This window comes from Melampsora larici-populina, assembly GCF_000204055.1.
Source record: "Melampsora larici-populina 98AG31 unplaced genomic scaffold MELLAscaffold_252, whole genome shotgun sequence".
Classification (NCBI taxonomy): domain Eukaryota; kingdom Fungi; phylum Basidiomycota; class Pucciniomycetes; order Pucciniales; family Melampsoraceae; genus Melampsora; species Melampsora laricis-populina.
The window spans coordinates 1-11,780 of NW_006769006.1; the positions used below are offsets into that span (position 1 = coordinate 1).

The 11,780-nt window shown below is 41.3% G+C and overlaps 4 protein-coding genes across 4 annotated transcripts; all 4 read right to left on the reverse strand.

Moving 5' to 3' along the window:
• Nucleotides 1–8: 8 nt before the first annotated feature.
• MELLADRAFT_70215 (uncharacterized protein) lies at nucleotides 9–396 on the reverse strand (the record flags this gene model as incomplete). Its single annotated transcript, XM_007419572.1, has 1 exon — nucleotides 9–396. A coding segment is annotated over one exon (388 nt), but the record flags the coding sequence as incomplete, so codon positions are not given.
• A 2,950-nt stretch (nucleotides 397–3,346) lies between these two features.
• On the reverse strand, nucleotides 3,347–4,350 carry MELLADRAFT_114593 (uncharacterized protein; the record flags this gene model as incomplete). Its single annotated transcript, XM_007419571.1, has 2 exons — nucleotides 3,347–3,375; nucleotides 3,864–4,350. The coding sequence occupies 2 exons, from the start codon at nucleotides 4,348–4,350 to the stop codon at nucleotides 3,347–3,349; spliced, it is 516 nt and encodes a 171-aa protein (XP_007419633.1).
• Nucleotides 4,351–8,237: 3,887 nt separating this feature from the next.
• Nucleotides 8,238–9,652, reverse strand: MELLADRAFT_73750 (uncharacterized protein; the record flags this gene model as incomplete). Its single annotated transcript, XM_007419570.1, has 8 exons — nucleotides 8,238–8,500; nucleotides 8,570–8,631; nucleotides 8,701–8,818; nucleotides 8,875–8,910; nucleotides 8,990–9,090; nucleotides 9,170–9,205; nucleotides 9,268–9,348; nucleotides 9,431–9,652. The coding sequence occupies 8 exons, from the start codon at nucleotides 9,596–9,598 to the stop codon at nucleotides 8,467–8,469; spliced, it is 636 nt and encodes a 211-aa protein (XP_007419632.1).
• Nucleotides 9,653–10,254: 602 nt separating this feature from the next.
• On the reverse strand, nucleotides 10,255–11,687 carry MELLADRAFT_114595 (uncharacterized protein; the record flags this gene model as incomplete). The annotated part of the gene is made up of 3 exons (XM_007419569.1): nucleotides 10,255–10,515; nucleotides 10,876–10,929; nucleotides 11,606–11,687. Coding segments are annotated over 3 exons (397 nt in total), but the record flags the coding sequence as incomplete, so codon positions are not given.
• Nucleotides 11,688–11,780: the final 93 nt, after the last annotated feature.

Sequence of the window (11,780 nt, forward strand, 5' to 3'; positions counted from 1 at the left end):
CAACTTACCTTCATCTAAGTCAAGAGAGGGAGCAGAAGAAGAAGAAGAAGAAGGTTTTGTAGGATGATCAGGTGCAGGTGTTTTTGATTGATAATTAGATAAAGTAGTTTGTTTTAATTTTTTTACATGATGAAATCGATTTTGATCAAGATGATGACTTGTACTTGTACTTGGATTTGATTGAGTTCTTTTATTGGTAGAAATTGGAGGTGAATCTAATGTTAAATCAATGATGGTTGATGTTGATTTCTTTGAAGTCGATTGAATTCCTTCATCATCTTCTTGAACTTCAGCTTTGTTTTTGTTTTTGTTCTTCTTTTCTGATCCGATCTCGATTTCGTCGTCTTGATCTGAATGAGATAAAACTAAGTTCAAGTATTTGTTTTGATTACTCATATCGATTGGAATCGAGTAGTTGTAGTTGGTCAGTGTCCTTGTTGATAATCGATGATGGAGAGGAGAAGAAAGTTGATTAATTTTTATTTTATTTTTTTTAAATATTTTCACTGAGCGTTTTAGAAATTCTGAAGATTTCTTTTGATCAACTTCTTCTCAGCAAACCTTTGTGTACAAGTTCGAGTATCCTAAAACCAAATTACTAAAACTGGATTTGATTTACAGTTACAGCTACTAAAATATTTATCGGTAGTTTGTACCGAAATTGTGTCGCACCGGGTTTTAACTCAAAACCAGATAAAACCAAGTTTCGCACCAAAAAAAAGCAAAGTACTGTGAGAGACCAAGAGGTTCTCTCTCTTCTCGTACATAGTCAGAACTTCCATGTCTGTCAACATGTCAATCGAAACATCACAAGGCTTGGCTTCGAATATCTCGTAGATTTTTCGTTGATCTTGATCTCAGGTCCGTCCGAGTCCTACTCTTTCTTTTCTTTTCCTCCCCCTTTCTTATTCCATATTTCTCCGTTAATTCTTTGATTTTATAGACCGTAATAGTTTTGCTCTATCGTATCTCTTGTTTTAACCTCTCGGCCTTGTTCAACTCAACTCTAACATACTGCAAAGGTTTGTTCACGAAATTTATGATCTTGAAGGGGAATCAAAAAGTATTTACTGACATCCTGATTCTCTTTTTGGTCCCTGTCTTCCAATGGTTAGATGCCAACTAACCTCTATAGTTCTGATATCAAACTCGTCGTGGTCCGGATGATTCTCCGAGGGATGCGATTTCGTGACATTGTCACTAACCTGGGCATGGAACTATCCCTTACTTCGGTCAGGCGGTGGTATGATCTATACCTCAGAACTCGAGCCGTCGTCACCAACGCCGGCGATCACATGGACCGAGGCCCGCCAAACTCTCTAGGTCAAGCTGAGAAGGATTTTGTCCTTGAGGCTCTTTGACTCGATCCCACTCTGTACCTAGACGAGTTACAAAGCAAGATTTTGGATCAGTTTGGCCTCCATGTCACAACGATGACTCTCTCAAATGAACTTCGACATCAACTGAAATGGACCAGAAAGAAAGCACGCACGGTGCACCCAAATCAATCTATTGTTGCCCGAGGTGCTTATATCAAGTCGGTACATGGAATAGATCGTAGATGCTTGGTTTTTACAGGTTAGTAACAATTTGTATATCAGTACCAATCTGTATATGTTGCTCATTCTACGTGCAACTCTTCCTTTTGAAACTGTGCCAGATGAAAGTGCTATAACAAAGCGCCGATTGTACCGCGATTATGCACGAGCGCCTGTTGGTGCACGGTCAACCCGTCTCGAGAGGCCAACCACGGCCGTACGATGGTCCGTCTTACCTGCCATCTCGATGGATGGCATCATTGCTTGTAAGATTCAATTGGGAGGTTATTCTTGTATCGACTTTGAATCTTATTTGGAGCATGATGTAGTAAGTAAATTTCTAAACCGATAAGAATCTCATACCCCTTGCTGACATTGGAGTGTTTGTATGCAGTTGCCCGCTATGAATGCTTGGCCTGCTAGAAATAGCGTCTTGGTGATGGATAACGTGCCCATCCATCACGGTGGGCGAGTAGCTGAGCTGTGCGAGGCTCGTGGTGTGCGGCTCTTGTATCTCCCAACTTACTCCCCCGACTTTAATCCCATCGAGAAAGGGTTCTCAGTTCTTAAGGCTAGGTTGAGACGATCTCAACTCCTCCAAGGCGCCTTGAATCTGGAAGAAGAAAAAGCAGCCATTTTTACGACGGCTATGGAGGTTCTCACCCCTTCTCTTTGTGAGGGCCTTTTCCGAGGCTGTGGCTATTTATAATTTTGTTTGAAGCATTTGATTGTCCCCTAGTTCGAATCTTACCTTTTATTGTTGTTTAGTTACCTTATGCCACGCTAGGTCTATTGTGACCTTTTTTATTATCTTTTGTTACTTTATGCCACGCTAGGTCCATTGTGACCTTAGTTTATAATCTGTTGTTACCTTATGCGTCGCTCGAAATGAAAATATTAATCTTTTGAGCTTACATGATGCTTGCTAAAGCTCGGACAATACGAGCTACTATGTTTTATAGAGTTAAAACATTTATAAATCAATCTATGTTAATATTTTGAATTATAAATCATTGATAGCATGCGCTTTCATAGAAAGTGATGACTTATAATGACAAAAAATTTCAACTCATTATTCATAATGACTTGAATTGGGAAGCAGATGTTAAGCTCACTCTCGCAAAGAAGTGGTGCTTTTACACAACTTCTTTTGATTTTGGATGCAAATGTTGGGCTCACTCTCGCAAAGAAGTGGTGCTTTTACACGACTTCTTTTGATTTTGGATGCAAATGTTGGGCTCACTCTCGCAAAGAAGTGGTGCTTTTACACGACTTCTTTTTCAATCTTTGAGTATCCAAAAAATCAATTTTATTTGATATCAATTATGAAGTGTATGATTGATTAGGAATCACAAGCAGACAAATTGATTGGATAGATAAAGACTTGGATAAACGAGTGAAACAAGTCTTCACAGGAGAGAAAAAACATTTAAGAGGAAAGACATTTGAAATCAAGGGAAAAATACTGAGGGTCAGAAGTGGAAAGACATGTGAGGTCAAGAAACAAAATCCACTGAATTCATTCAGATCACATAGCATTTGTGATTGGTGAAGCATTAGAAAAAAGAGTGAAATAATACTTCATCAATCATTCAGAACAGATAACATTTGCGAGAGGTGAAGTATTAGAAAAAAGAGTGATTTAATACTTCTTCATACATTCAGAAGAGAAAAAATTGGCCAAGGTAAAGTATTGGAATAACGAGTGAAATAATACTTTCCCAACGCATTCGGAGAAGGACAGTTGGAAGTTTAGAAGCAGGACAGGTGAACACAATGTCGCCTGAGAAGTTACAAAGCTAACATGTTCATTTAGGGGAGGCTTTGATAAACGTATCTGCATAAGAATAGGAAACATACCAAGTAAGTCAAAGATTACAAACACCCGAAAGAAAAGATTACTTACTTTTCATTCGCTGCTCACGAGTTTGCGCAGCAGAAAGGAGACGAGCAGCCACTTCGGGGTCAATCCCCTTCTCAATCAAAGTCGCCTCAGTCATGTTGACTGAGGGTATTAAATCCATCCAGGATTCAACACCAGCATTAGCAAGGCCCATCCTGGTATTCACATCATCAGGAGGTATACCAATAAGATAAACGAAATTTTCAAGGGCTGCCTCATGTGAGGCCATGACGTCCAAACCATCTGAAGTATCCGAAGTATCATCATCATCCTCAATTGGGGTGTCAAACCATATGGTCTCGCCTTTTGATCGACCGGTTGCTGAAAATACATAACCACAAGCAAAGATAACCTATGAGTCAATTGCTGCGAAACAATCATGAAGATAAAATCAAGAGGGAGAGAGAGAAAGCGAAACATACCATATTGAGGTCTGTTTAGTTTCAAAGGACTCAAGTGGGGCTTGATGTCCTTTTGGCTGCCTTCACGGATAGGGGAATCATCAGAAGAATAGGATATCAAGTCGTCGGCCTGACCTCCGGAAGGGGTCGGAGTGCTAGGCGCCTTTTCGACGGTCGGCATGGGGGGAAAGAAAGGGCCAGGCTTTTCATCAGGTGAGGACGAAATCGTGATCAAAGAGCAAAGTTTTTTGTCCGCATCCGGCGAAGAGGAGACCAAGTTAATCGTGTGAGGGCCAGCACTGGTGGAGGCGCGCGGTTTGCTGTCTCGTTTAGCACCAAATATTGAACTGCTAGATCGGTGGGCTCGATTAGCAGCCCGGCGAGCAGCCCGGCTAAGTCCTCGCTGATGGACACGATCATCAACACGCATGTCCTTATGAAACACGCGACACTTCATCATCTCATTCTTGTATTCCGCGGTATTGGGAGCCATATGCATAGTGGCCATGCCTGCAGTCTACACATCAAAGATCCAAGATATTACACGAATCAGTTTATAAACAAATCAAAACAAAACCAAAAAAACGGAATTAAATTGAATCGGGGCGGGATGAAAAATAAGGAGGGAATCGACACCATCTATAATAAGATGGAAGCTGTAAAAGAAATCGGACTTACAACCGCCTTGGCCCAGATGTATGCACATCTAAGAGTGAACCGATAATGGAAATGAGGATCCCAGGGTGCCACGAGGATCGCACCATCTCCTCCGGCAGTGCCTTCTTCGGCATGCTTGCGATAAAGCGCGGCCGAGGTCTCGTGCAGAGCTACCAGCTTTTGCGAAGCCTGTGACCACGAAAATAAATTGAACTGCATTAATAAGAATACCAATACCTTGATGTTTGAGAAGGGCAACGAAAAGTGAAACACTTGCTCACCTCTAAGCGCGCATTAGCCTCTGCAAGGTCCTCACTCGCAAGTAGCGGCCCGGTTGCTGAAGCAATCAGCTTCTTGGCCGCACTCACCTAAACATCAAGGTATGACATAAACATTACAAATGTCAGAAATATAGATAGATGATGAGACATGAGAGACAGGGACAAAAGTCATGAAACTCGGGCTTACTTGAGCTAATTTTTTGGCCTTGGCGGTTTCATTTTCCGTTTGGATCATGATGGTTCCCTTCTTCTTCTTTGAAGCTTCAAGCATGTCAACAAATTGTTGCCAAGTTTCCAAACCACGTAACGTAACTTTTGCGCGACCGACGACCGCTTTCCAAGTAACCGAAGGAGCCAAATCAGGTGCGAGTAAAAGATTACTCATACCTGGGGCATAATCATTACAGATGGCAGCACAGAGGCGCTTGAACTCATTCAAAGAAACATCGTAGAGACAAGTCTTCAGCTCTAAGGGTTCACCGTCATTGAAAAATTTAGAGTCCAGAAATTCCAACTTGTTAGCACTGGCCGACTTGCGAGTGGTGACTTTCGAGGGAGCTGCTACCGGAACAACATCAACTTGGTTTGGCGTGTGGATTTTGAAAACAACCGCTACCGCCACTTCGTGCTTTTTATCGAAGATTTTTCGGGCTTCGGTTCCCTTTCGGTAGAGGGGCTCGACTGCAAAGCGGGCTGGGGCGTCGTCACCTTCGGTGATGGTGGTGATTGATTGAAACACTGCATGATGATCATGACAGATTTCAGACTGCTGTCTTATCGTCATAGATATGCAGACAAATTGAGCTTACACTGATTCATGTGACCGCCAGCCGACTCGAGATTATACGGCACCGACACTTGCGAGTCTTGGGTGTTGAATTCTTGAGACACTTGAGACATTCCTGGATTTAAAAAAACAAAATCATGGCGATCAGGCAACGGAGACCAATCTCGGTTCGGGGAAAAGCAGAAGGAAACTGACTGAAGGCTAAAGCGAAACGGAAATTTGCGGTCAAAAACGAAGACATATTAATACAATTTGCATATATATGCCAAATGAAGATAAAAAACTGACTATTAGAATAAAGGACTTGTGTGAAGAAGGAGAGCGCTTGACTAAAAAAGAAGATTTTGGATGTTTGAAATCGATAGCAGAGATTCGCTTGGTAGACCTTTGGAACTTGGCAGTTGGGGAGCCTTTTATAGCCGTAGACAGTGACTACAGGTAAGCCTGCTATAGTTATGAAATCACCGAGGTGCGCAATTTTGATTCCGGATCGCCAAGAGAAGTCGAAAGATCCATTTGTTCTCTGTGACTGAACTGGAAGTTGTCCACAGAACGATAGAAACATGTTGATATGAGATTTTAGTGGCGATGCATCGACATAAATTGATCTTGATTTCTTCAGAAGTCACACCGATGATGCTTGAGGTCTGTTCGACTGCTAGATTGATTCTTTGGTATAATTTATTACGTGAAATATAAGGCCAAAATTGTTGACATCAATTGTTCGAGATTTCTTTTGAAGTCACACTGAGAACGAGTCGTATTGAGATGTTGCAGAAAGGAAGTCCGTTCGAGTGCTAGATTGAGATTTTTGTATGAAAATGGAATGAAACGAAGAAGGTTCAATCAAAGTCGCAGGTCGTAGGGGCGAATTTGTAGAAATGATCTTTGGTATTAAATGTTTCAATTGGCGAAATTGGATAATGTTGCGATTTGTTTGGTTGAAGAAGTTGATTTGTTCAGTAGGTGGACGAATTGACGAATTCAAACAGGATAGGTGAGAATCCCGGTTGTAGGTCCGAGTTTCTAGAATCGGTCTTGATTTCTAGAAATGACAAAGAGAGCGTTTCTTCAGTTGTGAAAGAACAGAAAAGGATGATTGGGACGTAGAATCTGCTGGGGTGAGAAGGTAAGAAGACGTACATTGTTTGAATGAGATTTGAAAGCGGTTGTGGAGTAGGAGTAGGGTCCAGTGCGACTTGATGGTGGAGGAGAGGAGTAGGGTCCAGTGCGACTTGATGGAGGCAATATCAGACGGGAATGGAGAGAGAGAAAGAGAGGCTACGGAAGGACGCTTGACAAGCAAAGAACATGTCAGTCATGAGCCAAGAAAGAGAAAGTCCGATCGCAGGATCTCAGAGAAAGAGGGTTTTAAATCTAGTTTTGGACTTCAGGTTTAATACCCGGTGCAACACATTTTGTCGAAAACTACCGATAAATATTTTAGTAGCTGTATGTACTTGAATACAACTTCAAAGAAATCGGTAAAAGGAGAACAAATCTTTCCATAGGAAACACAAACTGAAAAGTTGTCATACATCTCTTCACAAACTAATAACTTCTTGCCTGCCTCATACATCTTTGTCATTCTTTATTTCCTTTCTATCCCATAATTCCTCAGCTTTGGATTGTATTTCGAAAAACAAGTGCACGGTCTGTACCATACCACAAAGTCATAAAGGTACAATCATACTTGTGTACCCCCTGTGTGTGGACTTATAAGATACAGAAGCTTGAGTTCATACCCGAACAAAGGGAGATGATTGTATTTCGGAAGTGGATATCACAGATGAAATGTGTTCAATGAGATATGTATCTCGTGAGGGTAACTACCTGTTATTTTTGCCCTCTTCCCTCTCTTGTAGATTTGTTGGCAACCTTCGACGTCCATTTCCAGGTTGTAAGATATCCAACCAAATTGAGAACATACCCTCATTCGCAGATAAATTTTGAACAGACTCTGCTCAGCCGCCTAAAACCAGTTGGAAAAAGCAGAAAGGTTAAGGAGCATCACAATGAAATGTGTACAAAGGACACTCTGCAACTGTTCTGATCCAAACGGACTAAAATTGGTGCCAACTATTTCGTTTGATTAGAATACAATCGCTTCACAAAACCCCTTGTTTTTCCCCTTGTGTAGGTTTGACAACCACCAATCAAATATTTGTTCGAGTTCACTTCAAGAGTATTCTCAGGAACACAAAAGTTACGTGTTATCAGCTTATAAGCGTGTACGATATTTTTCGAGTTCGTTTTTCTAACTCTTCCTTGAGCATTTTCACAATCAGTTTTGTTTTAACTTGATACAAGTCTGATTGGTAGCAGGTGTCAGGACACTCTTAACCTCGCGAGATTGGTGCCTTTTGAGTTAACGACGAGAGCAAAAAAAGCATGTGCACTCTTCTCAGCCAATCATGTATCATATCTAATCGAACGCTGGAAATCCTCATGAGTGTTCGGACAAAAAGAACGCTTGATCTGCAGACACTTGGGTAATGAACATACCTTATGATCAGAAAAGGCCACTCTCATTGAAATGCGTACTAAATATTCTTAAATGCTAATCCGACTGTGAAGCAAGACCCAATACTCAATAGGAAGCGAAATAATACGTAGTGGTACACTTCAAATCTCAAGCTCATGGTTATAAGTACAAGGCAACATGAGAGTCAGATGGAACAAGAATCTATTCCATATCACGAAGTTCAGCGTTCAAACGAGCAAATAAAAAAGATAATAGTGAATAGCTTTGGATACTGATAGGAAATTGTCTCTGGAATCAAAATAGTATTCAACTTTAAAAGGAGATTCAAAAACCATTGTGTGATTGTCTTTGAACACGCACGTAACACATAAACAATAATAAATCAAGACTCGGAACGGACACCGCTATCAAACTTCACCACGGCTGATTTGCTGGAACTTCGGTTTTACTGAAAAGACAAGAAATCTCAGTGATGATTTGCTCATGATGAAGAGATCCAAAGAATGTGTTAACTCACAAGTCCCATGAAGTGATCCTAACATCTTGATCATTATCTGTGAAGCCAAGATCTGACATCACCTACACAGAGAGTCATACCTGTCTGTCAGGAAACAATTCTTAGGGTGCCTTACTCATGATAAATCATACCTGATCAGAGAGATAGATATCTGAACATCCATGATCAATGTCAACAGGTTTGCCAGTACTGAAAGCGCACCCGTCCGCAATAGTTGCGTCTACAGTCCGACCATTGGCAGTTACAGTACTGTGGAATAGAGAAGTCAGTCATTTATATTTGATAGTTGAAAAAAGAATGCCTACACAGTTTTGAAGCAATTGTTTAGGCCTTTAAGTTCTCTGACATAAATAAAGCCCATGTTCAACTCATGTCAGCATAATTGGTGTGAATCATACTTGATGACTAGTATGAACTAACCCAGTGAGCCATCCAGAGACATAGTTTGGGTCATCTTTACCGAAGGAACCATTCCAGAGGCACACCATACGATCCTGACCGCTGTAGGTCACGCCGCATGCCTGGGTAGTCAAGTACGGTATCAACAAGATGTCGGACAGACAAAAGTATCACCGGTGATAAAGATGATCGCATGCTTACACCTGTGAAACCAGAAGAGCCGGAAATTCTCTTACTCTGTAACGAGAAGTATCGGTTGAGTAAGTAAATGACAAAGAGCTCTAAAGGGGGTGACTTACGCGATTAGCAGGTTCAATGTCATTCTGTGAGTTTACTTCGGCTGTCTTTGCTACCAAAGCAGAAGTCTCGAGACTAGTAAGCTACCAAGACGAATTATCCGTTTGCATACATGCACGCATCAGTTTAAGCTTCAAGATACCAAGTGAAGATACAAGTGCTGACTCGATGAGCGGACACTCCATTTGATTTTTTGAAGTCATCTCGCCACTTGCGACACCTACTATGAGGGTTTGCTGTGTTGTCTTTCGGCGCAGGAAACGTTGTAGATTTTTGTCCTAAGACGTTGGTAAGCAAGACTATAAAAAATACCGAGGCAACGTTCAAAAGCATTTTAAGACAGTTAAAGGTGTCAAAGAGAATCGATACGAAAGAACTTTTAAATTTTCAAAGTGGAATTGGAATATGTAAGTGATTGAGCGAGGTGATGAACAAGAAGGCTGACTGCACATGGCCTTTATATAGTCCTCAGGGCAGTGCAAAACAAAGAAATGCTCGCGAACGGATTCTATACTCCCCACTTCAAGTTCGCATCGCCCCTTGGAGTAAACTCATCAGAGTCACACGCTGTCGCTCGCAGGAGCCTCGGAGCCTCGGAGCCTCTGGAGTCTGCGCTCTTTCCCAGAATCGACAAAGACCAAATGAGTCGATATCATTTGAGATGTGTCCAATCGTTCGAAAGAGGAGAAAAAAAGCTTTGCAAAGATGAATAGAGCCAATCAATTTAACTCCTGTTTCGTCTGACTCTGATATTGTAACATCAAATCCACACCGCATGGCCTTTGTTAACCGGGTCACATCTTACCATCAAAAAATCACCAATCTCTGGAGCTTGCGCAAAGTGCCCAAAGGCCAGCAGAATCATGAGTGAGTGGTGAGTGTGTAAATGTTAATGGAGCGCGCATCAGCCATCGGACTTTAGACATCTCTTACACCGCGCAATGCTATGTATAAATAGTTATTGTACAATATTGATCGATTCACCATTCTCAAGGTCCTTGTGGGGAGCGAGGGCAATGCAGACAATCCTCCCCCTTGGTTTCGGAGTCACGAGACTTGTGGAGTCGAAGCCCAGAAGAGACAAATGAGCAAGTGATGGGAGGATATGGGGCGGCATTAAGCAGTGATGTATCTTCTCCAGGGAGCCCCCACGTCCATTTGTAGCTTGTGAGTTGACTCCACTTGCGCTGATGAGGTATGGGTGCACTTCCAGTACAGATCTGTTGCGGTGTTTGCCAGCAAATCGATTCCTATGAGACAAGAAAGATTCATGTTCCGACACCGCCTTTCAGTCAATAGACAATAGACAATATCAATCACCTCATGGACCTAGATGAGAGAAGTATTATCTGACAATCCCAATGCAACTCCAGAAACAGACGGAACTGATCAGTCAAAAAAAGTTTGGCTCTTTATATATGGGCTATAAAAGTACAAAAAATCAAGCAAAACTTGAACATGTTAACGCGCTTCTACCAAGCGACTTTCTCATGTGAAGGTGAGGAATAAATCGCTTATTTCTGGCATATGTGCACTCTATCTTGACTTTGAGACCGAAGCCAACAGGCATCACGTAGCAGGAGGGCATTGATCTATGCCAATTTGCTCACTTTAACTTCACCAAACATCCCTCCTCTAGGAGATCCAGACTTATTATTCTTCAACTATTCAAAGAATCAAGAGAAAAGCATATACATAGTATCATCTGCCTTTGACTATCAAGTATCCAGACAACTTCCAAGATTGCCATCTGGCATGACCAAAAAATTATGTCACAAAGAAAACTCCCTTTCACAAAATGAATAATCCACAACTAGGACCAGCATAACAAGACATCAACTGACTCTTTTTACCCAATAAATCTTCAGTAAAGAATGCTTTTAAACCCATCTCTATATAAGTGCAAAGTATTGCCCAACCCTACTTACATATAATCACATATCAAAAAAAAAGAAGAAATCAAACACTAAAACTTCATCAACACATATCTCCAGTTTACGATCTTAAGCCTTGACTTGATTTTGGGTCTACTAAAAGTGTCAAGATGAAGATCTCAAGTATAACTCTCTACACAGGAAACCGATGGGTGCTTCCGTTGAATCGAAATCATACATATGATATGTCATGAGAAATGACCTTTTAGTGGGATGAAGGTACACTTTTTCGAGTATTTGATGTTCAAACATTCATCAAAACACGTCCAGACACTTTATCATCAAACTGGACTTTGCCGTACACCGGCAAGTCGATCTGTAACCTAAAATTCGTAAACCATACAACCATTTTTTTCGGTCAACCTTGTACCCATCATCGCTTGCTGGGATTGTTTCAAAGACTCACTCCTCTGATGTAAGGTAAACTTAGAAACGTTCCTACCATAGGAACTTGCCGTAAGAATGAAAGAACCACAGGAAAGAAATCTCTACAAAACAAAAATCGGAAATCATGAATCAGTTGCAAAGAAGCGTTACCAAAAAAGACAGAAAGACGAACTGACCCAAATAGATTCAGAAAT